This window comes from Pseudopipra pipra, chromosome 4 (genome assembly GCF_036250125.1).
Source record: "Pseudopipra pipra isolate bDixPip1 chromosome 4, bDixPip1.hap1, whole genome shotgun sequence".
NCBI lineage: Eukaryota > Metazoa > Chordata > Aves > Passeriformes > Pipridae > Pseudopipra > Pseudopipra pipra.
In genome coordinates this window covers 60632074-60659373 of record NC_087552.1, presented here as the reverse complement: position 1 = coordinate 60659373, position 27300 = coordinate 60632074, and the positions used below count along the sequence as shown (strand labels likewise).

The window sequence follows — 27300 nt, the reverse complement described above, 5'->3', positions numbered from 1 at the left end:
CAGCCCGGCCTCCTGGGCTGCCGCCGGGGCCGGCCGGGGCGGGGTGCCCGCAGAAGCCGCTGTCCCTCGGCGGCGGGAGCAGCTGCGGCCGCCCCTCAGCGATGCCGTTCCAGCAGGGCTCTGCCCGGACGCGGCAGCGCACCGTGCTCCTGGTGGGCATCGTGCTCCTGCTGGCCACCCTCGTCCTCGCCGTCGTACTGGCCTCTCTCCTGACCCACGGGAAACACGAGGACAGCCCCAAAATGCTCAAGTGGAAGGACAGAGGGACCACAAAGAACCTGCAAGAAGTCATCCTGGGAAGATGCTACAACTACATCACAGAGCGGTACCCGGAGCTGGGGTGAGTAATGGTCTCGGTCGTGCCTCAGGTGTCAGGTGAACAGAAGAGAGCCGTCTCTCACCTCCACTCGGCCGTTTCCACTGGGTGTGCAGTGGCAGAGAGAAATCAGAGGAGCAAGACCCCTGTTTTGTAGAAAAATATGCAGACAGGAACCATCGGTGCCCTAGTGGTGGCTTTCTAAGGAAACTACCTGCAGAGCCAATATGAGTAACACTAATCCTAGGTCAAAACATAATCTCTAAAGCTAAAATAAAAGCTGGAGTCTAACAGGTGTACGTAGAGGTGAAGCAATTTGCTGTAAATCTGATCTGCCAAAAGTCTTGTAATGCGACACTGCACTCATGTAACCAAAACTGCAGAGGAGGTAAGGAAAGGAGAAGGTTCAATACAGATTTGTAGGAGAGGCAAAGATGTTAGAAAATCATTGTGAAGTATCTTGGTGTTATCCAAAACATATTTTTAGCATGTGAATAAGACTTTGTGATAAGCATGAGCCACAGACAGCTTGCATGGAGGAATAGAGGTGGATCACAGCACCAGCTCAGCAGTCCCAGGCAAAACCTTGCTCCAGTGGTGGTCCTTGCTCAGGCCATTGCAGCAGGCAGTGTAACACCCCGAGCAGCTCCTCTGCTGCAGAGGAGATTCCCTGGGCCCAGGTCTGCAATAATGTATTAGGGCTGAGAACTGATTTTCTGATCCCTTTCGCTGCAGAGAAAGGCAGAGTATGAGGTAAGGAATGCCCTGGGCCTCCTGGAAGGTACTGGGGACACCCAGACCCTCAGGACGGAATCCACAGCAGCCAGGGTCTCTCGGCAAGGAACCATCCATCACTTCCATGGCACCAGCTTCCCTATTTTGTGTCTGCAATGAGCCTCTGACAGACTTTTCCAGCACTCTGGACTGAGTGCTGTGGGGCTGCCCCACACCTTGGGCAGGTGACAAAACCATCCTGGCATTTGTCCTAAAAAAGGCAATTGCCACCTTTTGTTTTCATGACATTGAGATAATGAGAACAAAGCTGTATGTAGTTTGCTTGCATTTAGATTTCTTTTGGCTTTGGATATCCTATGCTGTATGAAAAAGCTGATTTGCAGCATTTGAAGGGAAATGGTCACGTGGAAAATCATGACCTGAGCATGCAGAGACTTAAGTTCATGCTTTACATTAAATATCTAAGTGGATTTAGTGAAGGGAAGGAGGATTCTTCTACAAATAAAATTAAAAAGCTCCTGAAGTTTTGCAAAATCATATGCATGTTTCTAAAAGCATACATTAATTTATTAAAGAAGTATACACTCAAATCTGCAATTATTTTGAAGCCTAATAGCCTTTATTACTTATGCTTGTTTCATTCAAATCGGAGTGCTGAAGATGAAGAAACCACTTTTGTGTGAATATGTTTTCAGCCAATGCCATGTATGTTTTCACTGGCAGCACAGTCTCAATCTGGACCACAAGTATCACTGGGAATGATTTGTTTAAGCAGTTAATTCAAGGACACTTTTAAAAATATCACAAATATATGAGTGTATGTTTTCTAAAAAGGTTGTTATTACAAGGCATAATATTTTATGCTATTTATAATCCATCAGTGTTTAATAGCTTCATGACTATGAGCTCACTTTCTTTCAGATTAAATAACTTCTGTATAGTAGGATCCTTTTTTTTATGTTATTGAAGAGGCAAATTTATCTGAGACGTAGAGCACAGAAAAAGGAAAAATATGGTCATTTATGTACATCTAAAATGTTCAAGAGGTTTTCTGAACAGAGAATTAAATGTGAGTTCTTTTCTGGGAATCCAACCTGAGATTCCTTGTTTCTGATCCCACTGAGCTTGGTGCAGTTTGTCGTGTAACCAACCACTTCTGTCCCTGGCGCTTTCTGATAATGACATGGGTGCCTTTAGGACACATCAGAAAGCCCCATATCTTTCACCCTGCACTCTTTCATCATTAATGTAGGCCTTGGATCTTGTGTTGTGTGAGATCGGTGGTGACTTAATCAAAGAAACAGAGTATGAACAGGGAACTGCAGAAACATGAGCAGGCTGATGAGCTGAGCTGTGTCCTGTACTCTGCTAGGATTGTTGTTGCCACTACTCCCACCGTGGGAACCCCGCTGCCTTGGTTAGAAATCTTCTCACTTCCTCATAAATTTGTCCATATTCTGTTCTTGCCCTTTTAACCTTACACCAGCATGTGCATTTGTTTAAAAAGCTCTGCTTTTACTAAACTTCTGGACAGGTCCTCATATATTTACTTTTTTTTTTAATATTAGAGCCACTAAGTTCCAACTTTGTTGATATTTTCTGAACATAAAATCTATTCACTGCAGTAGTTAGTGTGATGTTTACTACATTTTGGAGTGACGTATTTCAAATTGGAATAGCTGTCATGTTTGGAAAAGGGAGATTCCTGACATATGAATATGGACTTTTTACTGTTTCTAGATGTCACAGATGGATTTAACAGAAGTCACAAATTTACATCCCCCCTTTTGCAAGTGTGTGCTGTAAATCATGTGAGAAGGCCTCGGACATGCTAGTGCACACCTTCACTATCACGGCTCTTTAATCCTTGAGGATACCTCCTTTCACTCTCTCATCTTGCTGGAGCCCAACACAATCCAAGCCCAGTGAGGCCACTGAAAGGCTGTTGCTGTCTGCAGTCAGGTTTTGTAAACACCTCATGCAGTCAGATTTTATACTGTTGATTTGCTTTTTCTTCAAATCTATCAAAACATTGAGGCACTGCATTGAACTTGCTCACTGTACTATATAAAGTGTCTGCCAGTAACGATTTTGTTTAACTGGCTGAGTGGAGTACAATCCTCAGGTTTATTTCTGCAGTTGGCTGGATCACACTTATCATTTGTACACATACAGTTTTCTCAGTCTTCCTGTGCTGAACTGTTGTCATGCCAAAGTTCCTGAGAAAGAGGAAAGGAACACCAAATGCTTTAATAATGCATTTTCAATATTAGCCCCATTTTTAAGAAAAAATGGGAATGGTAGAACAGCAGTCTTTAGGGGTTTTGTTCTTGCACACAGCATCACACACCTAGATACTGACAGTAAAGAACAGTATTTCTTTTTTGGCTGCCCTGGAAAATACTGGCTCCAAAGCAACAGTTTGTCACAGCTCCGTAGTCTTACCTTTTCTTCGACATTAACTGAAGCTGGAAGTTCTGTATTCACTAGTCTTGCAAAAATGCCATACTCGTCAGCCGTGGCCATTGGTATGTATTGTAGTTTTGGCTGAATAAAGGCCAAAGGCAGTTTGGTCTGAAGAAACAATTTGACCTCAAATGACTTCGTCTTCTCCTTCCCAGTAATACGGACTCCCTCTTGTGGCTAACAAGCCGCCGGCAAGTGTCACCTCCAGGTCTCGGGCAATGCAAATTTTAGTTTACAAGAATTTATCCCTCGTACAATCAGAGATGGGAGCACAATGGAATGCACAGTGCTGCAGGCTCACAAGCACAGGTCAGGGCAGTCAGAAGATCTGTGCTGGTCGAGACTAGCTGTGGCGACATAATAATTTATCCACTGCTCAGAGGATGCTGCTTATGATGGTTCTGCACCTCGGTACCTGCTGGGGAGAGAACAGGTAGCAAGAGGTGTAGCATGAAATTTGCCGATGCAGAGTTATAGTGATGGAATAGCTTTCCTCTTCACCATGATTGAAATGGCATGCTGAGGTCAGGTACCACTTTGTGACCTGGGGAAGGAAGGGAGAAGGCACATTATCTCAAAGGTCATAGTCACCGATCCTCAAAGCATAAACATTGCTTTTTTTTGATCTAGAAATAAACTAATTTCACATTTTCAGTTCAAGAGAATTTTCATTCCCAGGTAATGACTGCTCGCCCCTCACATCTCCAATCACTTCTTGGTCTCTGATTCACAGAATCGCAGAATGGGTAAGATTGGAAGGGACCACAGGGGGTCATCTGGTCCAACTTCCCTGCTCAAGCAGGATTGTCTTAGAGCACATTGCACAGGATTGTGTCCAGACAAGCTTGCAAGGACCTATTATTTGCAAATGATTGAAGTCAAACCAGCTTATTTTTTGTCTAGCTTCTGCCAGTGAGAGAGCACCCAGGACACAGGTGGAGCAGCTTCAGTATCGCATGTGGGCTGCCAGGCCCAGCAATCTTACTGTGCCTGACTAAGCAGTGCAAAAACCTGATGATGAAGCTGCAAAAAACTTCAGTCATCTTTCATGCAATCTTGTATGGACACACAAGTTATATTTCCCCCCTAAATATAATTAGATTAGCTAATGTTGTTTTTATCATTAGTGGCAAATTCTGTTATAACAAATTTTGATAGTCTATTGTTCCATTAAATTTAGTAAGAGTTGGTGCACGCCCAGGAGATCTTTGGCTTCTGACTGCATACCCGTGAATGCGTTTTGCCATTCTATTCCTTTGCAGCCTGTGGAGATGGAGGTATATTTTGTCAAAAAGAATATATGGAACATGATTTTGTGTGAGATACTATTACATTCACAGCATAATTTCTTCCAGAAAGAAATTTGGGGTTCGTATTATGCTTACTTTTGCATTTTGCCTTCATGCTTTACTAGACATTTACTTGTATGTGTTCGCTGATTGTTAACACTTTCACATCAAGCATGGCACTAAACAACAGCCGTGACTTGATTGTGTCAAAAAAGTCCAAGCCTTATTTTTTATAGCCATGATATTATACTGAAATTTACCCGAGATTTGTTTTTTTCATTAAGAAAATATACCTTACGTAAGAAAACCTTTACTGTCAGTCTTCTGAAGAGTATGGTGTTACTACCTAATGCACTGGGAAACTAAGACAAAGAGTAATGAAGAAATGTTTTAGCTCTTCTCTAACAGAAATGGTGTTGATATTTCGTTGCTACTTCTGTTTTATCTCTCAGTGTTAAGATGGGCATTATATACACATGATAACACACTGCTTATTAAAACACTCAAGTCAGAACATTTATGCATGCAGTTAATGTCCCCCTCCATATTTCATGTGCCAGTATTCTGCCTTTAATACCTTTTCTGTGTTAGCCTTTATTGTATGAAACATGCTCTGTTTCTCATTTCTTCTGTCCTCCAATGTTTAAAACAAGATCTTCTTTTACAATTGTTTTCCTCTAACTCACATATGAACAACATCGATCGCTCTTTTAATTTCTTGGTAACAAAGATAAGATGATTATAAATGTTAACAATTGTTTGAGTCTTACTTAAAAGTACACTTCTATTGAAATATGCTGTACTGAGCTTTAATGGGAAGCCAGAATATAATATTTAGTAGGCATAAATGGACAGTTATTAACACTTGAGAATATAGAGGCAGGACTACTGGCTCTATAGTTCATCCTTCAAATGAGTCCTCATGCTGTTTAAAGCTAGTTTCCATAACTACTCCAGGTTGTAAGATAGGACTCTATTGGGATTTTACTGTAATCTCTTTCTAAAGGAAGTTCATTAGAAAGAATTAATTTTCTCTTTAGCAACAGACAAATTCGTATGGTGGTGGGTAGCTGTCATTTATTTGTTCCTGAGATAATTAGTCACCAACATATTTATTTCTGCTCTTCTGGAGTATAAATGCCAATGCCAGGCTGTGAAAGACCATCCAGTTCTGTGCAAAGCTCATACTCAGTTCTGTGCAGAAAATCTACCCTCCCACACTGTAACTCCACTGACAACAGCGACCGAAGGTCTCAGCATCCTGCAAATTTAAGAGGGAGATTTCAAAAGATACATTGTCTTTTCTCCATTTTCCATGGATCAATGTACTTCTGAGGTACAGCAATGCTGTAGAATCTGAATTTTTCTCTCACTTTGGCACCCATATGTGAGCTCACCTGTCAGTTGTCTCTATTGAGTTATTATCATTAAAAAAAATTATTAAAATACTATATATTAGATAGTTAATGGTTCTTACTGAAAAATTCTGTAGGATTTCAAATAATTTTTTGCATTTGGATTGGCCTATACATACTCCATCACCATTACCCCACCGTTACATATTAAAATCTCCTTGCAGGGGAAGTCTCCTTTGGATTTAATCCCAGATACTAGAGAGAATATTATGCTGTCTGTACTGTCCTTCTACACATTAATCAGAAGTATTTGTTGATGAAATACTGTTCAGCTTAGTTTTCCACTGCAACTTTTTGCATCAATTTAGTCATGCACAGTCAGTTAGTTGCCTGTTCTTTGCCTTCTTTTTTATTTATTGATTTTATAGAATTGGCTCTACAGGGCAATGTTGTGGCTGTCTAAATTATAGCACCACCCTAGGACTGAAATTATTAAATGTTTTTATGAGCTTGGTGCTGAAAGGGGGGGATCTTGTTCCCTCTCATCTTTCCCTGCTTCAGTTCTCCTATCGCATCTCCAGAAATGTCAGTGAAAAAACCCCATACTCAGAGGTAGTATTGTTCAGCTCTCATTGCTAAGATATGGTTAAAACTCAAGAACTGTTTAACACCACAGAGCACCCTGCGGAAATATAACTCTGTTTATCCATAGGGATAGGAGGAATAGATCCTTTTTCCCTCTAGGGTCAAATGAAAGTCTATCTCAAGTGTCAAAGGGTAAAAATATGCTAAAGATGCAGTCTGTCTTTCCAGGAGATGATACCAAAATAAGATATTAGCAAGGAGCTCACTCACAGTTATATTATATCTCTGATCTGTTCCCTTGTCCATGTCCTGCTGACACACACCACACTTGAAGCAGGGACTTCTCCTGACTTACTGTGTTTATGCCACATCGCAGCAGCTCTAGTTCTATAAAAAGAAAAATCCCCGAAATGTTGTGCAAATTCATGTTATGGGAGAAAAAAAATGAGGCTGCATTAAGCCGTGGAACATTTCCCTGCTGTAGCATACTTTCATTTAAATCATTGTTATCTAAGTGTTTTTCCAAGTTTACTATTAACATTAAAACTCTACTAAAAATACTACTTCTAGTCAAACTGTAGGATGCCAGCTTAAATTTCTTCCCTCTGTATCTGTTGATGACACAGCCCTCACTTGGAAGCTTAAACTGTAGAGCAACTATGACCCTCTGTCAAAATGCAGACCGGGTGAGACTTCTGCCTGAGAGTTCTGCCCTTCTGGAAGCTCTGTCCCGCTTATAGAGCATCTCTGAAAACACCATCTGCTTAAGCAGCTTGTTTTTTCACCCAGGGAGGCTGAAATCCAGCCAGCGAAAAAATCTGCTTATGTAGATGAACTCTTCACTGGTTTATTGCTGCCACCTCTTAGCTCAGCCCTTCCCAGAAGGGTGATAAGGCTTAGTGTTGTCCTGGAGCACCAATTCCTGACTCACATAAAATACTCTAGGAACTATAAACCAAAGCCACAAATGCTCCTGCCCTTAAAATCTTCTCGTTGCTGCTGAAGGTGAAGGTGAAGGACCGGTGTGACAAGGAGTTCTCCTTTGTTCCAGGTCATTCCTTGTACAGGAACATACAGAGCCCTGAGATGCACCCATCAGCTATCCACCTAGTACTTCTTTTTCCAGACCTCCAGGCTCCCCCTCTTTGCCCTGTGGAATTTAATTGCTCTGCCTACGGGCAACCGTTCCAGAAGTTACCTTTTTCTGAGGCAGGGTTCTGGATCTCCATCTCTGTCCCCAGCCAGTTCCTCCAATGCTTTCTTTACCGGCTTTAGAACTATTTAATTAGCAGAAAGCAATACAAAATCAAGCTGCCAAAAAAAATCAAGCATGTAATTTCATTTTCGTGTTGCAAAAAAGTCAGTTACCATAAATGTTGTGATGGTAGACACTTTGCAATAATGAAACTAAATGGGTAGAGAGAGGCCAGTGCTTATTGAAGACTCTGAGACTGACAGGTCTGCTTTTTTCCCTCATCTTTTCCCTTGCTAATTTTTCCCCTCTCTGTTATCCTAATGCTAAAACCAGCAGAGGGTAGTGTCCTCAAATGCTCAGTGATGACAGTGTTTTGGCTGACCTCTCTTAATTCACATCTGTCTAATTTTTAGGACAAAGATAACTGATGGGAGAGTTTAAGTGCTACAATAATAGGAAGGAAGCCGATCCGTTTTGTGCACATCCCCATTTTCGAACTCCAGGGTCTGGGACGGGTCGGGCCGTCATCTGGCGTGGACCACACGCATTCGGGGTTGAACTCAGCTGCTGCTCCTGAGACGTCCCTTCTCCCACAGGATGGCAGTGTTCTCCTTGATTTTAGCTCCAAGCTCAAGCTGACTGCAGAGAATTCCAACCACAGCTGCCTGGGCTGTCCTTGGCAGAAGCTCCAAAAAACCTGCTCCAAAGCAGCAGTGAGACACAGAATCGCAGAATATTCTGAGTTGGAAGGGACTCACAGGGATCATGGAGTCCAACTCTTATGTGAATGGCCCATACAGGGATTGAACCCTCAACCTTGGTGTTACTAGCAACCTTGGTGTTGCTGTGTTACATGCTCTTAACAAACACACAGCAAGGCTGGAGGAAAGCTGAAGAAAAAAAGCAGAAATATTTAGGGCAAAAAAAGTTAGCAAAAGTATTCTGTGTTTCAGAGGGCTTCCTTTCAAGACAGGCATAAAAATTACTGCTCCTTGCGTAATTTTTGACAACATGAAGACAGAGCTACTCATTAACTCACGTGAAAAAACAGGTTGAATATGGATGTATAAATTGCACTACTGTTTACAACCATCACAGTTCACTTAAATGCAGCGGGTAAAATGACACAGGTAAAAGATGGGTAGGTTAGATGCAGAAATCTTGCAACACCATTTAGTTCCTTTGATGTGCGTTCTCCTGAGATGTCTGGGCCTTTACAGGTGAAGATCATGCCTTAGACTCCCAGAAGAGCGTGAACTGGTTTTATACCTTCAAGTAGCTTTGTTATAACCACAAACATCTCACTGACTTTCTAAAGAGCCTGATTTCTGAGTGCTGAGGTTCATCAGTGTTTTGGCTAGGGGTGGTAGCAAACCAGAAGGATTTTCTTTTACAAATTGCAGAGGTTTGATCCCTGCAAAGGCTAGGTACATGGGCTCAGGGAACTATTCCCATCTGTAACTTCAGAGCCTCACCACAGGGCCACAATTAAAATCTCAGTGTGGCCTGAAGACATTGTAATGTTTTACAAATAAAACTCTGGACCTTTGAAAAGCTGCTATTGATTGCAGGGGAGAACAGGTCTCACCAGGAAAGTGTCTCTGCCTGGTAGGGTGATTTGAAAGACATGGGCAGAGTTGAGTTCTCCAGAATAAAGCCTGGAAGTCATTCTTCACTTGTAAATTTGAAATGGGTCCCGTGCTTGATGTATCTCTCTCAAATTTCTGAGTAGAAAACTAGAGGAAACACAGCTCAAGGAAAAACCCTTCTTAAGATGATTCAAGCATCCAGTGTCAGTCCAGTGCTGAACTGAAAGCAAGTCATTGTTCATGGTGTGAATGAAATCAGCAGGGATGAAAATTATCCATGATATTATACCAATGAAATTGATTTCAATTGGGGAAAAATTTGCTCTGTCATGTCCAGTTAAGAAAAAAAATAATTGTAAAGCAAAGAAAAAAAGATCTGTAGTAACTGTAATTTACCAGGTAGCTCAATGGCATCTTATTCCTTTCAGTGTAAGGGTGCTCTTTCAAGGTTAGCCAGACTAGTGTATAGATATGCAAGAAATAATGATGCAGAAGCTGTCCATTTTTCTAATATCCACATTAAAATTTGGCTGCTGGGATAGATGCTAATGGAAGTTTTCTTGGTCCCAGCTTTCATTTGATAGATTAATGTGATATTCATATACAAAGCAAATGGATAGAAATACTCGAATTTATTGGAAAATGCAGCTTCTACCCAAATGTAAGGACAAATGGAGGATATGCTTTGCAGTATGTATAACATTTGGATTTAATAGGGAAATGTAATTTTAATGGTTATTTGTATCCCAGCCCTTATTCAATGCTATACTGAAGAAAGAGTTACAGGTTTCAAGTTTACAGCAGATTTCACAATGTTAAATCTAAGTCTGTTATTATTTCACATTTTCCAAACTCTATTAATGAAAAAAAATTTGAAAAAATTAAACACAGAGTATATTTATGTTATTTGTCACTGAATTTGGATTAAATATTTCAGAGTCTATAGTAGAATAAAAGGTCTTAAATGTTTCAGCATAAATGAAGTTAGCTTCAAAGAAAGAAATCCATTATGCATAAAGAGATGATATTTGCAGATAGGATGCAGAATTAGTGAGTATACAACCCAAAATACATAAAAACCAGAGGAAGAGAGCACTTGAGCCGCACAGCAGTGTGAGATATAAGAGTAATCACCATGGGGTCTGAATTATTTTAATTAGATAAATTTTATTAACTGGTAGACTGAGGATCTCTTTTGCAGCCTTTCTTTTGTAAATGCAGAAAAAAACCGAAATCAACACATTTCGTGACTTAGAAGTTGGTAGCAGCCTTAAGAGGACAATTTGTTTCTCAAGCATTTTTTTGGCAAGGGAGATGTGCTTGTTTCAACCTGAAGCTGTTCTTGCTGGAATTTTTAGCATACCACATGCCAGAAAACTTCTCATATTGTTTGCAGGAGGCCCAGAGATACAACAGGTCTCTGCCCTTACCTCCGCTCAGTGTAAGTTAAATGCTGCACACCAGGCAAATATTTTCTTTCTGTGATGAAAAAAGTGTCAGGTGAAACTTTATTAACAGAGTCTGCCTCAACAGTGAGATTGGAAAGAATGAAATATCTTCCTGGAGCTAGGATTAGCAAGTCCTAAAGTCTTTTCAGTGCTTATTTTTTCTCATACATAAACTAAAATCACAGTTCTGTATAACTGGTAATCTCTTTGGGATGTGAGGCAAAACTTGTGCTTCCTATCAGAGAAACAGCTTTCCAATGGCAAATCAATGAATTATTTTTATTCAGATGTAAAAATATACATGTTGATAGTATTGTATGTTGATAGGTAAGGACAGCAAAAATAAATGGCTGTTTAACTTCTGTATGTATTTTTTTACATTGAAGATCTGTATTTTGATTTCTAAACCAACGCTGAAATTGCCTAGTTTCCATAAAATCCATCTTCATGCCTTATCATTCTTCTGTGGGGTACAATTAACAGTACCTGTTGATTATGACCTGTAGAAGAGCTTCCTTCATTTGAAGGCTAAGCCCTACCAACTTCTGTGACATTAAACAGTTTGGCTCAGCTCTGCCAGGACTGTGGATAAAGACTCTTCTCTCAGATATTAGTGACATCAACACAAATCATCCAGTGCTGAGTTTGGCATCTTGACAGGCTAGAAAACTGATGCTTTGGATTTGTGACTCAGCAATCTCTCTCAGCAGGATCATGAATCACCTGAATGGTTGTTACTTCATGCCTCTCATGGCCATGACTTGAGTCCAGCAGCAGAAATGCTTTGTACTGTGTCTATCACTTACCTCTCTGCTTGGAAATAAAAAAAAATAAACAGGTTTTTTTATGGTTTCTTGAAAAATATTTTGTCTTCTGAGACCAATCTTAAAAAAATCTTTGAAACTTTGCCATATGAAAGTATAGATCAATAGGTACCCAGCTGTCACCTGTGGCTGTTAACACTATTACATATAATAGGTTTCAGGAGTATCTTTAAAAAAAAGTAGAAAAGAATTCTGCCAGGAGGACAAATCATTTGACAGATTAGAAAGTGTGAGCCATATAAGTGTATGTGAGATGTACCTGTCCTTACAGCCAAGCCCTACAAATTATCTTTATGATATCATTGAGTGTGCAGAGCAAAGGGGAGAGCTGCCTATTCTCTAATGTCACCCCTTGATCAGCAGGAGCCTTCACTTTTGGCTGATTCAGTGTGGCCGTGTTGTAATCCCTTTTGGCAGGGAGAGGTATTTACAACTTCCTAGCCCCTAAATAAAGCACCAAAGTTTGGAATATTGTCTCTATCAGTTATTTGCACTCTGCAGCCAGAGAAAGGTTCCTCCAGGAGAAAATTTAATACACCCAAGTTAAATCTTGCTAAGTAAAACATGTGAATTCTCACTGACACCACAGTGCAACAGCAAAGCAATGACTCTGCTCCCTACAGTATCTGCAGTTTGGCTTCTTATTTCTACAGTGACTGTAACTGAAAATGCATTTAAGCTCTTTGATAAAAGACAATAGTCCTGTAAAAAATCATCATTGTTATTCATCTTTATTTATCTGGAAGTAAATTTGGTTCATATAAAGAAGAGGTGTGGCCCCTAATGCAGCAGGGGCTGCCCCTGTAACAGACTGGCATGACATGAAAGGAAATTTGGGATGCACCAGAGCTGCCTCCGGTAGCCATTTGGCTCCAGCCTTCAGGCTGGTGGGCCGTGTCCCTGTCCCCAGGCTCTGTCTGTGTTCCACAGTGGCAATACACAAGATCATTTTAATTCATCAAGTTCAGTGATGAATTAAGCCCAGGTAGAGCTCTGCAGTGTACTGCACTTGACTGCCCTAAGAGTGAGACATGGGAGCATATCCACCACTGACCTTCCGGAAGAGGACTGGAAGAAGCTGGAGCATGGGAACTTGCTCTGTAGCCACCTTGGTGGGATGACCTCCCAATAACCAATATCATATATAACACTAAATTATATTTTTTTTACTGCCTAAATAAAGGTAGAAGGGAGGAAAAGCCTGGAACATCTTGCTGTGGATTGCCAGGTCCTTCCTGGCATGATACTGCCCCAAGCCCCTTTAGCGGGTCTGACAGAGGCAATCCCCTCTGGTATGTGGTGCTGTCAGGTGCTCTCACTTTCTTCTGGGCACAAACAGACAAGAGTCTGTTTGTGCCTCCTCTTTGTGTGATGCTTGTTTTCCATAAACATAGGAAGGGAAGGAGACAGTTTATGTCCAGCCAGTGAGGAAGTGGTTCTGAGTCCCAAAGGCTGGGCGTGACCCATGTAATACAAGAAGCTCAACTCTCTGCATTCCAGTTTCCCCTCTGATCCTCGAGTAGGCACTCAGTCAAAATCATGATCAAGTTCAGCAGCAGGAATGAGATCACACAACTGATTAACTTGGAAATGTTAGGAAATCTTCAATGAGTTATTGCTGGTTTTCTTAATTCCTCTAGGACTATTTTTAAGACTAATCAGATTCCACATCCTACATATTACCTGAGTACCAACTGGTAACAAAGCCTGCAGCTGTGTGTCTGTCAAGTCCTAATCGATCAGTGCTATTTTTATAGTGCTCTGAAGGCATCAGTTTCTCCACACAAGACAGAGTCCATTCTTCAAATGGCTTTTAGTGGGAACACACTGGGAGGTGATTGCAAACAGTGAAGAAAGAGTGGATGACTCGAAGATAGTCAAAAGAGCTCTATAGAGACATGCAGACACTAGAATGATGCAGTCAGCCTTTTAAATTTACATAAAAATGGGGAAGAGAGGGATGTAGAATCACTGCATTATTGTCACCGCTGTAATGTGAGGGGCAGGCTCTCCATGTGCCATTGAAACTCTGGGAACATGAAGAGGAAGGGAAGTGCACCCATGGGGGACAGCCTTGAGAACACATACTAGACAGACAATAATTATGAATTATGAAAGTGCAAAGTTTTCATTCATTACCTCAAGAACAAGAAAGCAAATGTCCTGAGCCATCCAAAGTGTTATTTATGCTGCAGCGCCCATGGCACTGCTTCAGCACAGAGATATGATTGCTTGCCCGTGCTGTGCAAGAGATTTCCTCTTGGTAGTACCAAAGGAGCCCTGCTTCTTTGAGCAGAGAGGTGCTTTATTTCCTAGGCTGACAAAGCAGCATCTGAAGAAACAAGTGCAGGCTGAGGTGACAGAGTCGTGTGGGGCATGAAGGAGATCCCTCATGTAAACTCAGTGGAATTCCTCTGGCTCAATGCCAGTGAGAGCAAAAGGGCTAGAACATGTAACACAGTGGAGGATCAGCAGGAGACTGAAAAAAACCACGGAGACCAAGCATCTGATGTGGTTCTTGGATATACCTGTGAAAATCAGCTGTGGCTCCTGCAAAGTCAATAGCTGAAAATTAGTGCATAAATAAAAATAACCTCAGGTTCAAAACAGATAGACCTGCTTTTGTGTCAGATAAAATTATAGATATTATTTCTGTAGGGTCAAACTCTTTGCAGGGAAACATGTGGCATATTTCTGTCTTGCTGTACCTGAAGGGACAGTATCCTTTGGCCATACTTTTAAAATGTACAAGCTATAGTCCGAGAAGCTATTTGTTTCTCATAATTTGGTATGAATAATCCAGAAATTCAGTCTTTTGGTTATGTGATATAAGCATTGCTCTTTTTAACAGATAAAAACATAGATGACATTCACATATTGCAATAAACAATAATTTGAAATGCAGGAAAAAGAGAAAGATGTTTTGGAACTGTTCATTCCTCAGTTTATACTTAATTTGCTAAAGATACTCTGCTTTTGTAGTGGATAATGTATTTGGTGCCTGAGTATAGTTGGAATTCTTTTAATATCTGATCCATAGTGTTTGACCATAACAGGAGAACCTTTCACAGACACAAATACTCATAAATAGTGGTTAACTATGTTTTAATCTTCCGGCAGAGATAAGGATTGCCTAAAAATATGGGAATCATTAAAAGATGCGTTCATTTACAAGAATCCCTGTAATATCACAGCAGAAGATTATCAGCCTCTAATGGATTTAGCAAGTCATCATATACCCTGTAACAAGGTAACATCACAATGCATGGTGGGCTGGAAAAGTAGGGTTGTGGTGGGATGGCAAGTCTCTGTTGTGCTCTGAGTGATGGGATCACGTCCATAATGACTGTGAGGGTCCATAGGTTGACAAGGATGATATTTTGCTTTTGCACTTACTGCAATAGCCCTGCAGTTATCACCTCTGGACCCCAGTAACCCTGTCCATACTCTATCTCTGGGAATCATCCCTGCATAAGGGTCATCCTGGTGAAGTGACAGAGATGTCCCTGTTCCCTGAGCATATGGCTCTCTGTAAGGAGCATGTGATCATTCTGTTAGAGGGATGCTGCTTCCAAGAAGCTGCTCTTCCATGTGCAGCTCAAAAACATATAACAATTGGGTATATATCCTATGAGAACTAATCAAAACCTTTCTTTCAAAATGCTTCACAAGCTGAACATGTCCATTTCCACAAAAAAAAAAATCCAAAAATATTTTGGATATGAGAGTGTGGGCTGCACAAATAAGAACTGACCCACTAAGGTGAACTCGTCGCATTTTAGTAAAAACTAAAACTACTTCATTATCATGAACTTTTTGGTTTTCTACAGGAAAATTTTTTTATCAGGTCTAGTATAACTATCACTTATTGGACATTGTACCTTATTTCACAGTCACTGTTTTGGAGCAAGACAAATGACCTTGTTCATCGTTATACAAAATCCAATCAAAATTTCCTTACCTTGGAGGACACCTTGTTGGGTTATATGGCTGATAAGATTTCATGGTGTGGAGACCCCTCTGCCCCAGGTAATAAGTCCTGTTTTTTGCAAAACAAATACAAACACTGGAATTACAGATTTTCTTTTGTGTATCTACACCTAAACACAATCCTTTTCACATTGTTTGCTGGTGATTTAGTTTAAAACCTTAACTATATTTCTGTCCCATGTTATGGAAGACTGAAAATAATACTGATTTCTCAGGTTAATTTAAAAAACACAACTTTGGATGTTATTTTAACATCAAGTTGCTGCTTGGATTACAGTTCACATCTAGCCCTCTTTACCTAGTTTGCCTGATTCATCCCTTTGGCTTCTATGGTACAAATTGCAAAACAGGAATGTCATTCAAAAGGACCTGGTCACAGGCCAGTCAAAGTGTTGGGGCAGTATTCGGGTTCCCTGGGGGTATTGCTGCCTGCAGGAATCCTCAGTTGGTGCTTAAGGCTAGCAGCCCTTGAACTGAGATAGAATTACTGGAAATGTTGGACAAAGTTTAATTTTTCAATGCAATCAGACAGTGTTTGTCAAAGAGCCAGCCTGTTTCTCGCATTTGGGACTATGTGTTTTGCCTTCTCAGTTTTCTGAGAATTATTTGTCATACAGGATCTGCAGGTCCCTCCCTGAAATGAGTGTGAAATGAGAAGACCTTTGAACACATGAAAATTTCTTTTCCTCCAGCACCCCTTTCCTCATGTAGCCTTCTTTCTTTGGTAGTAGGCAAATCTTTTTGCCATTGTTAATCAACTGGCAAAGCCATATAAGCATTGCAACAATATTCATTCTAACCTTAGCTATTCTATAAACATACATCTTCTCAGGAATCAACTATGAATCTTGTCCAAAACGAAGTGAATGTGAGAGCAACCCCAGCTCCGTGTTCTGGAAAATGGCGTCCAAGATGGTAAGATCTAGAATAAATCTTCATGAATCCAAGAGTCTTGAAAGGCATTAAGTTCCTGACACTGCCAAAAAATGTGAGTTTGCAAATTGGACTTTAAAAACGGAATTGTAGAAGTTCACAAGGTTCCATATTTTATGTATGATGTTTAATGTCACTGTAGTTTGGGCATTCTTATTTGAATGGATGGAGACTGAGTGCCAGTGTCTAGAACAACCCTTGGCCGACTGCTGAAGCTCTGCAAATAATGCTTGTAATTAAAACTATCACCACCTTAATTAAATCACAGGACGGAAATTGTACAATGAAATACATTTTAGCATGCTAATGTGGAAAGCAGTGCCTAGATTGCCACAGAAATTTTCAAAGTAGCTGAGAATCCCCTTGCACCTTCCTGGCATAAACCTGAAGAGCGCATCCTCCCACATCTGTATCTGGCAAGGTTCCTGTGATGTCCCCACCCGTATGATCATGCCAGCTCCTGTGGCATGAACGAGATCCTGCTAGTCCCAGTTAAGCAATTAGCCTGGCTTTGTTGAATCAGCACTTTACAGGAAAAAACGGCCAGAAAAAAACCTGATGTCCTGTATCACTTTAATTTTACATGTCTCTCAAGACTTCACTCTTGGTATAACTATTTAGTAGATGACTGCCCAGGTGGAAAACAAGCATTCCTGTATGCTTCAGCTCTCGTGTACATAAAAAAAAGTCTACTCAGTGTAAAATAACTAATTGCTTTGTGGGGAAACTAGTGTGCATAATTTTTCCAATGCCAAAACAATTTCTATGTTCTGATTAATTCTCCTCAGTTCCAAAGTCTAGGAGGGATAAAACCACCATACAGAGTCAGGTATCTCAACTGCAGGCTTCCTAACCCAAATAAATTTAAGATCTAATAAAACTCGTTACATTAGGAAGTTAGACATAATGGAACTTCCCTGCAAATTCAGAGCTCTCAAGATCTGAGGCTGAGCCACATTGTTTAAGAGGACTTGTAAGGTCTGATAAGTACAGTCACCTGCATTAAGCTTTTTAAAAATTGTTTGTTTTACCAATAGATTATATATCTAGAGTAGGTACTTTATAAAATTTAGTAGTCTTTAAATATTTGGCCATGAGTTTTAAAGAATAAAAGAGCAGTGATTATATAACCCAGTAATTTAAAAATCAAATCAAACAAAACTCTATGATGAGCTTTGCTAAAATATCTAGGGAGAAAAACCCCAAGCCACAAAAGAACACAGAGCATGAGTCACAAGAAAATGAATATGTGATGATTTGTACGTCCTTAAATTAGTAGTATCTCTGTTCTGGGTCATCCTCACTGCCTGAGCTAAAGCAGTCTGAGGATTATTCTGAGTTACTACAGACAGCTGTAGCTGCTGGGGCTCTGGAAAGCCCCATAAAAACTGAAACCAGCAGTGACAGCAAAGTTGCTGTACTCCTTTGACTCCTTACTGGTCCCATGCAACCTCAGTCAATTCATAGCTGGCTGACGAGGCTTTATCACAGTTTCGATGTAGCCTTTAGAGGCTTTTTTTTCTGCAACAATATTGGCTGGATCTTCAGCTTGTATTAGACAGTTCTGATGACATCAACGAAGTTACAGTAATTTCTCCCAGCCCCAAGTCTGATGTGGCACTGGATGTAGTGTCAGAGTATAATGCCCACTGATTCTGTTCAGTTTGCAGAAGCAGCATGTGGTGTGGTTCAAGTGATGCTCAATGGATCAATAGAAGCTGGAGCTTTCAGAAGCAGCAGGTATTCACTCACCATGCAACCATCCATATTTCTGTGGGGCCTGCATGCTGGTGAGGGTGCCTTTGCCAGTGAGTCCGAGTGCAGAATGGATTTTGGAAAACTCACATATGGGTCCAAACTACTGGCACAGACAGTGCATCCTGGAGGTACCTGGCTGGAAGGGCAGTCTTGAATAATACTGAAAGATGAAGAATATGCTGGTTGGGGGAACAGCCATATTCATGTCCCTGGCACCAAACCAAATCAATAGCCAAGAAACTGAACAAGAGAAGAGGCACTAAAGATGGCAAAACCTCAGCTTGTTTCTGTCTGCAGACAGTTTCGAGAGTTCTCCTGAAAGTGAAATAAGAATGGGGAGAAAATATTTTACCATAAGACAATTAAATAGTCTATGAAAATCCGTTGATGGGATAATGTTCTTTCAATGACAATAATAGCAACACTAATAAGCACTAATATTTGGGGAGCATACTCTGTACATCTTTCTCGGATAACTGAGAATGTTTTGCTGTTTCATGTCCTGTCCTTACAGCATCTTTGGAAGTATTGAGGTCTTTAATCTAAATCCAGATGAAGTCTCTGAAGTGCACATTTGGCTAATGCATGACATTGGCGGACCTCAAAGGTAAGTCGTGCCGGTACACAACGATGAGCAGCATATGAAAGGTAGACAGCACAGCTAGGTCTGACAGTGACACTGCCTTAAACTCATGAAACCTACTCTACATCTACCCTCCTAAGCTGCTTACTTTACTGGAAAAAATAATGTTAGTACTGTTGTTTTCTTTAGGGTTTTTTGTAGGTACTGCTGAACAGTTATGGATAAGACACAGTTACATTTTCCTTGCTTTCAAGAGGTCCCATGACCTTTAAATTCCTTTCAACCCCACTGAGCTCTACATATCTTTGGTATGGTTGCAGCACTGAAGTCAGAGAGCAGGCTATGTTTGCAAGGGTGAACAGCTGGAAAATAAGTTTGTCCAAAGGAATAGTATAATTAAGCTGAGCACGGCTATTTTTGAGAAAATAATTTTGAATGCTGGAATAGGTTTCTCAGAGATGCTGTAGCATCTTCATCTGTGGACATACTCAAAACATAACTGGGTCCTGAGCAACTGCTCTAGCTGATATTAGTTTAACTGATGCGATGATCTCAAGCAGTCCCTGCCAACCTAAATAATTTTGTGATTTATAATAACAAATTTATAGCTTAAATACTTCCCATAGAATTATTCATAGCAGAACAGTGACTTAAATCACATCTGAGCCTTTCTCAGTGATCTTTTTCATCCTAATCAGATTCATTTGCAGATCTACCACATTTCAAGCACTAAGCATAAGGTTCAGTGTCTTTGACTCCAGCTTCAGAGACAGTTCTCTGGCTCTCATGGTTATAATGCACTGACACAGTTTCTCCCATTCTTAAGGATCTCCATGACAGAAACAGCAGCTTTGGTGCTGTGGGTCAGGAAGCAGGCTGTGATGATGCAGTGCAACTTGGGAAGGAGCGTGGACCCAGCAGAGACCCTTGCTCAGACAGCCTCACTGTCTGACACAGTACCAGCTCCAGTGTTCAGCCCCTCCCCTAGTCCAAACACCCAGAAGTGTCTCTTTGCCACACAAGCTGACATATCAGCCACAGCTCACAGGTGTGCATTTGTGCTGTGGTCAGCACACCAGGCTTACTCATGTGGTCCATTGCACAGAGCTTTGCTGAAGAAAAGCACATTGAGTAATCTTTACATCAGTTTTCCCAGACGTAGCACTGGATCTTTTGTCCCATGATTTCCCAGCATCAGAAAAGCCATCAGGTTCCTCCTCAACAGCTTCAACAAGACAGTGCCTGCCAGCCCTCTTACTTGACACATCCTCCTCCTGCACCAAATTCACAGCAGTTTCCTTTTTATTTTTGACTTACTTCCAAGGAGAAAGATGGAGGGTAGCTCCAATAATATGTATACCTTTTGTCTTCTGATTTGTATTCCATGTTGAATCACTGATAACCTGGCAAATCTAGTGACCAAAAAAGAGCTGGCTGTGCTTTCCACTAACGTCACATATTAGGAACAGGATTTACACCAGTATTGTATTGTTGCCCTGAAGCGTGTCCTACACTCTGGATAAGGAGATGATTTTTACCCTGAGGTAACAATTCTTTTGCAGTGTCTCTGTCTGTGCCTATGACATTTGTCAATCATCTCAGTACAGCTTTAGGGCCCCTTAGGCTATTTCACACAAATTGAGCATAGAGATAAAGATCTCAAAGGTATGACAAGACCATATGCTCCATGTAACCATTGGGATGATAAAAAAATAGACAAGTTAGGGCTCCTACCAGTGCGAAAGTGGTTGAAACAGCCCCTTGTCAAAATAGAGCAGCAGCAGCCACAGACTGAGTCAGACAGACAGTGCTCATAGCCTGCTTCCTCCCATGTTTTCTATCTATTTCCACCTATCTTACTTCCTACCTGGGACTTAGCTGCTGATTTTTATGATTGGCCATATCACACAGAGGACTTGATCCTTTTGTCCTTCCACGGATTTGAATGAGCCTTATATTGTGCTCCTGTGGATGGAAGCCATCTGTAGCTCTAGAACAGTTGTAAAACACACTGAACTGTGAATGGAACTGAGTTATTTCCCACAGATGTCTTCCTGCCCAAAGTTCTCATGCAAGATTCACAGCTGAACATCACACAGTTCCTACTAGCAAAGGCCCAATGGTAGCCAAAGCTCCATGAACCCAATGGACTTTACAGCACATTAGCAAAGAAGCCTTTAAAGAACCTTACCTGTAATAAAGCAGTGACATAGTGTGGAATTTAGCTGAGTTTTTTGTACACACAAGGAACACAAATAATGAAAGTCTTCTCTTTGCAGTGAATCCTGCTCAGGTCATTCCATTCAGAGGTTGAAAAACATCTTGGAAGAGCGAAACTTTAAGATCATCTGTGAAGATAATTACAGGTAATTACCCGCTCTTATCTGTGACAACTTTCTGATATAAAATTAATATTGCATCTACCTCTTGACTTAATATAGGTTTACAAGAAATGAAAGCAGACTTTCCTCTTACTGTCATGACATCCCTCCAATGTAGCTGTGTCCTTCTCAGGGGCTTTCAGCTGGGCTCAGCCCTGGTGTTGGCTGGGTCTGGGTCTTGCTCTCTGTCCTGCACTTCCCAATGAGCATGTTGCTTTCAGGAAAGGACCAATCCAGCCTCCAGATTTTCATCTGACCAGGCTTCTACCTAAAATAATCCAAACCAAATGGGCAGCTTTCCTCCCTGCTGCATATAGCTAGTGCAGGGCGCAAAGGATGATCCTTACTTCCTTCTCTTTCGTTTGAGCTTGTTTCTGTCCATTTGCTTTGTCAGAGAATGAGGCATGAGACATGATAAGCATTAATAATTACTATAATATTGTCAGGAGAAAAAAACCAGGAGTCTGGGAAACAGCAGCCCAAGTCTTGACTTGCCTGAAATCTTCATCTGCCTGCTGAGGAAATACAAAAGTCTGAGATCCTTTATCCCTCTGTGTAGGTTCAGAGACCTTCACAGAGATTGAAATTGTTCTTTAGAAAAGCAGAAAAGGTTCAATATTACTTATGTCTTATCTGTCAGGAACAGCTTTTCAGTGTAAAGGACTCATATTTGGATAAGAACATTTCCAAAGTAAACACACCTTTCTATAAATGACTGAGTATGTGGCAAAAGTTTTAAGGAAGGAAAAATTGGTCTGCAAAGGAGACAAATGATAGGATTTTAATTTTGAGGGCAGAGCAATATATTCCCGTTTGGGCATTACAGAATGACAGAATGACAGAATATGCTGAGTTGGAAGTGACCTACAAGGATATTGAGTCCAACTCCTGGCCCTGCACAAGACCATCCCAAAGAGTCACACCATGTACCTGAGAGTATTGTCCAAACACTTCTTGAACTCTGTCAGGCTTGGGGCTGTGACCACTTCCCTGGGGATCCTGTTCCAATGCCCAACCACCCTCTGGGTAAAGAACACTTTTCTAATATCCAGCCTAAACCTGCCCTGACACAGCTTCAGGTCATTACCTCAGGTCCTGTCACTGGCCACCACAGAGAAGAGATCAGTGCCTGGCCCTCCTCTTCCCCTCACAAGGAAGTTGTAACTGCAATGAGGTCTTTCCTAAGTCTCCTCTTCTCCAGGCTGAACAGACCAAGTGACCTCAGCCCCTCCCCATAGTTTCCCCTCAAGGCCCTTCACCATCTTTATTGCCCTCCTTTGGACACTCTCTAAGAGCTTAATACCTTTCTTATATTGTGGTACCCAAAACTGCACACAATATTCAAGGTGAGGCTGCACCAGTGCTGAGCAGAGCGAGACAATCCCCTCCCTCGACCGGCTCGTGATGCTTTGCCTGATGCCCCCCAGGACACAGTTGGCCCTCCTGGCTGCCAGGGCACTGCTGACTCATATTCAACTTGCCTTGACCAGGATCCCCAGGTCCCTTTCTGCAGCACTGCTTCCCAGCATCTCATTCCTCAGTCTGTACATACATTCAGGGTTGCCCCATCCCAGGCACAGAATCTGGCACTTGCCCCTATGGTTTGTGATTGCCCAGTCCTCTAATTTATTGAGGTCCCTCTGCAGGGCCTCCCTGCCTTCAAGGGAGTCAACAGCTCCTCCCAGTTTTATGTCATGTGCAAACTTGCTTAGTATCCCTTCCAGTCCTGCATCCAAGTCATTTATGAAGATATTGAAGAGCACAAGGCCCAAGATGGAGCCCTGTGGAACCTCACTAGTGACAGGTGGCCAGTGTGATGTTACCCTATTCACTATTACTCTCTGTGCTCAACCTATGAGCCAATTGCTCACCCACCACATGATGTGTTTATCCAGCTGTGTGCTGGACACTTTGTCCAGAACGATCCTGTGAGAGACGGTATCAAAAGCTTTACTGAAATCCAAAAAGATTCCATCAGCTGGCTTCCTTTGATCAGCTAGGTGAGTTACCTTGTTATAACAAGTCCTAAGGTAACTGACTTGAAAAGATGTCTTCTTTGATCTGCTGCTTGTCAACAGAGTGGATCTCATGAGCAAAGTGGAGATTGGTGGCCATCTTGGCCACAGTGACCACGAAGCAATCGAGTTTAAAATTTCTGCTGACAGGAGGAAAAGTGCCAGCAAAACCTCAACTCTGAGTGTTGCTGAACCTGATTAGTGGGTGCTTTGCACATAGGGAAAAAATTATCACTGGTGTGGTGCATAAATCTGCCAAATCATGTGCTCATTTTCTCTTTGGGTAAATGTAGGCTTTAACAAATACTCCCAGGAACTTTAAGTTGGTACAGATTATTTTAGCCTATTATGAAATAAGCTGAGGGGCCAGGGAGGAAGAGGAAATATATAGTAGCTTATATCCCTCATGGCTTAGCACAAGTTGAAGCCTGACACACTCATTTCTGTGCCTCACAACTCACTTTTTAAGGTAAGCTAACAAGTAGGGCTTTTTGTCAGAGCTCAAGTAACACATATATAAACAACTGTGTAAGAGCAACACAGATAATTAATTTTACTATTTTATATTCATGGCAATAATAGAATAAGAAATTTACAGGTACAGCAAAACTTCAGGATAGACCATGTAAGTTAGCTTCACTCCCCTGGAGTCATGGCAAACAGAACTGTGTGGGTCTGTATCAGCATCTGGCTTTCCATGCCACGTAGCAGCTGATGCTGATCATTTTCTCTTGCCTTTGTCCATATCTACAGTGTCTTCCAGAAGTAACCCCAAAAAATAGATTTACTGGATGTATTAGCAAAAAAATCTAATCATATCTGACATTGATAGCAAGAGCTTTATGTTGTAGCAGTAGGGGTTACCAGTGAGTAAGCCAGGTGGTGAACTTCCAGCATGGCAGCAGCTCTGCAGTCTGTGCAAGAGATCTTACTTCTTTTTCATAATTATTTTTGATATTGCAGCATAGCTGACATGCTGTGAGGTCAGATCCTACTTTGTTTTGTACCAACTTGCTCCTGTGCCTATAAACACCAAAGTTACATTTCTGCAGCAAGATCAAAGAGAATTACCCTGAGAAAGATATCTGCTTGATAAACACAGGTGTAACCCGCACTTTGACTTTAATATTGCATTTAACTGTGAAGTTATTCTGTTGTACTTGCAAAGTGATTACTAAATATTTGTTTGTTTTTGTGTTTTATCTCAGGCCAGTTCAGCTCCTTCAGTGTGTGCATAACCCTGACCACACAGACTGCAGACTTTGCACCAATAGCACGGCAGTTCCATGAAAGGGTGGCCTCTACGATACTGAAGATTTTCATCATTTGTGTGTAAAGCTGGAAAAGATATGGCTACATAGCTTAGAGTGATAAATAGTAGCGTGGTGTGTACCCAGTCCATAACCAGAAATCCTTGCTGTGATACTAACAGGCAGTTATAGCAGGAGATGATACTTAAGGTGTGATACTGTACACACACGCATTCAAATATACTATTTCAGAAGGGCCAGGGCCATGTTCAGCAACTTAGCTGAACATATCTAGCTTTGCCCTAGTTCGCTCGCTCCTGTACAACTCTCCAGAGGCAGAGAGCAGGAATTCTCTAAGGCATCCATAGAGAAGACAGAGGCTTTCCAGCAGAGGCAGAATTTGCCCAGATCGCACTCAGCTTCCTCCCTGCTGGAAGGCTGGGTGGGAAATGATCAGGGCATGCTATGCATGCCCTGGTGGAACATTCCCCAAAGGGGAACATTGCCCAGTGGCACAGAGTATTAATCATATTTCTCCCCAGGGACTGCGAGATCTCTGAGCAGGTAAAGCAAGCAATGGAAGAGGCAGAGTGGTTCTTACCTTTTAGTGGGTATCACAGTAAGCAGCTGGTGGGGAGACAGCTGGGCTGAGCTGAGCCAAGAAAAGACCAGAAACCACTCAAAGGGTTGCCAGCATCTGTAAGAACTGCTGAGTGTGTAACTGGGAGAGAAAATAGTGAGGTTGACTCAGAGAGCCCCATTAAATCCTACTGGAAACACCATTGCAGTTCAGATTACATTTTGTTCTTAATATAGCAGTAAGTGCAAGCCTTCCAACTTTCATAAAAGGTCCCTTAGGCCACAACTTGGGCATCCACTGGAATAGAAACAAACATCAAACAGTTGCCACAATAAGGAGTCTCTCTTGACCTCAGTTTCTGAAGTGAAAGGTAATGCCTTGTGGTGTATAATTCACAAGCACAGACTCACTGTAGTACACTGAAACAGCAGGTTTCATTGATTTCCTTTGATTTCTATTTTACTGGTCTCATATACATAGTCAAATGCAGTGTTTATAACAAATATCTGAGGCCAATTTGTGGCCACGGTTGTAGTGCCTTTGTGCAGTGCCAGTGACACTCAGAGAACAGAGCAGGCTTTGCTACAGAGATGCTGCTAGTGATGAGGTGCCAATGTCACCAGCAGTTGCCAATCTGTTAGGCAGACTGAGGTTTCCATGATCCCACAGGCAGAAGGTTATAACACCATATGTTTTAGTGACTACCCAGAGTGCAAAACATGTTTATGGAGCTACACAAGCTGGTGTAATTTCTGACATCTCTACATAAACCTCTTCTCTGCAAGAGTAATAGAGGGCCTGCACTGAGTATGGCTGGACACACCCAAGACCTCACTCATAATTTTTACATTAAGTGAAATGTATTTTTATTTGCACTCTGTTATGTAACTACTTAGAGGGATCAACGCAGACACATACCAATACTTCCAAATAGGTTACTTCTGACTATCAGTCAAGAGTTTGTCTTCATTCTCACTTTTGTACTTCTTCTCTTGTAATATAAAATGTCAACTGTAAAATCAAGATCTATAATAAAATTGTTGATAGTAAATGTTGTTAATTCGGTTTCACATACTACTTAAACTCTGGAAGTCAAGAAAGAAGGAAATAAACCACTTTCTAAAAATAATTCAGAAATTCATTCATTGTATGAAACACTACATATGCTTGCCCAGGAAAGCAGAGAAAGGTCACACAGCACATCCTTCCCAGACTATACTCTCCATCTGTCATTGTCTTTGTAGGTGGCTGGAAGGAAAACATCCTGAGTCTTTACCTTGATTACAGACATCCACATATATATATATATATATATATGTTGTTCTTGGTCATAATAATTAAGAAAGATGATTGTTCTTATCAGTGGTTAAGTAGTAAGACACTAAGAAGCATATTGTGTTTTTGGAAGCTGAGGTGCACACTTAATATGGGCAACTGTGCTGGGGTAAGTGATGGCTTTGTAACACAGGTGGCTGGCAAGTCTGTGCTGCTCAGATTATATACATGGCAGAACACAAGCAAGCTCTTTTCCAACAAACATTTTTATTATGCATGATCAGCATTGGAAATGCTGTGCAGACATGCCCTACCAGCCAAGTATACTTTCAAGTCCTATTGCTCTGCTTAAAATTTATAAACCAAAAAACCTCCCAAACCAATACAAACTGTCCCAAATTCACAGAGAACTAAATAAAAGGAAAAATAATCTATACATTTTTCCCCCTACAGGGAAGAAATGTTTCTGAATATAGTTTGATAAAGGTTGGGTTTTGAAAATGTACTTCCAGTCTGAGAAAGCTAACTCTGTCATAATTTGCTCAAGGTAAATGGACTGGCTTGTGCCCCAGGCCCACAGCAAACACCACCAAAGAGCACTGCCCAGAAACACGAGAGGAATCTGAGTTATTGTGTGATAAGGTGATATCAACATTATGCACTCCCAGAACCACACAGCACTGGGAAAGCTATGACCCTATTGCGACAGCATTGCTGCTCTCCCAGTCTTTGA

General features: G+C 41.3%; 1 protein-coding gene and 1 long non-coding RNA gene across 2 annotated transcripts; one reads left to right on the top strand and one right to left on the bottom strand.

Annotated features, from left to right (window-relative positions):
• Positions 1–18: 18 nt before the first annotated feature.
• Positions 19–26343, top strand: LOC135413452 (ADP-ribosyl cyclase/cyclic ADP-ribose hydrolase 1-like). Its single transcript, XM_064653207.1, has 8 exons — positions 19–340; positions 14923–15052; positions 15696–15831; positions 16625–16707; positions 18389–18465; positions 18998–19090; positions 21346–21432; positions 24671–26343. Exons 1-8 carry the CDS (start codon positions 102–104, stop codon positions 24750–24752), a joined length of 927 nt encoding a protein of 308 aa, XP_064509277.1. The 5' UTR covers positions 19–101; the 3' UTR covers positions 24753–26343.
• LOC135413454 (uncharacterized) lies at positions 1649–4126 on the bottom strand. The gene is made up of 2 exons (XR_010430242.1): positions 3497–4126; positions 1649–3270 (listed from the first exon to the last, which is right to left on the bottom strand). It is a non-coding gene; the product is annotated as an uncharacterized LOC135413454 (long non-coding RNA).
• Positions 26344–27300: the final 957 nt, after the last annotated feature.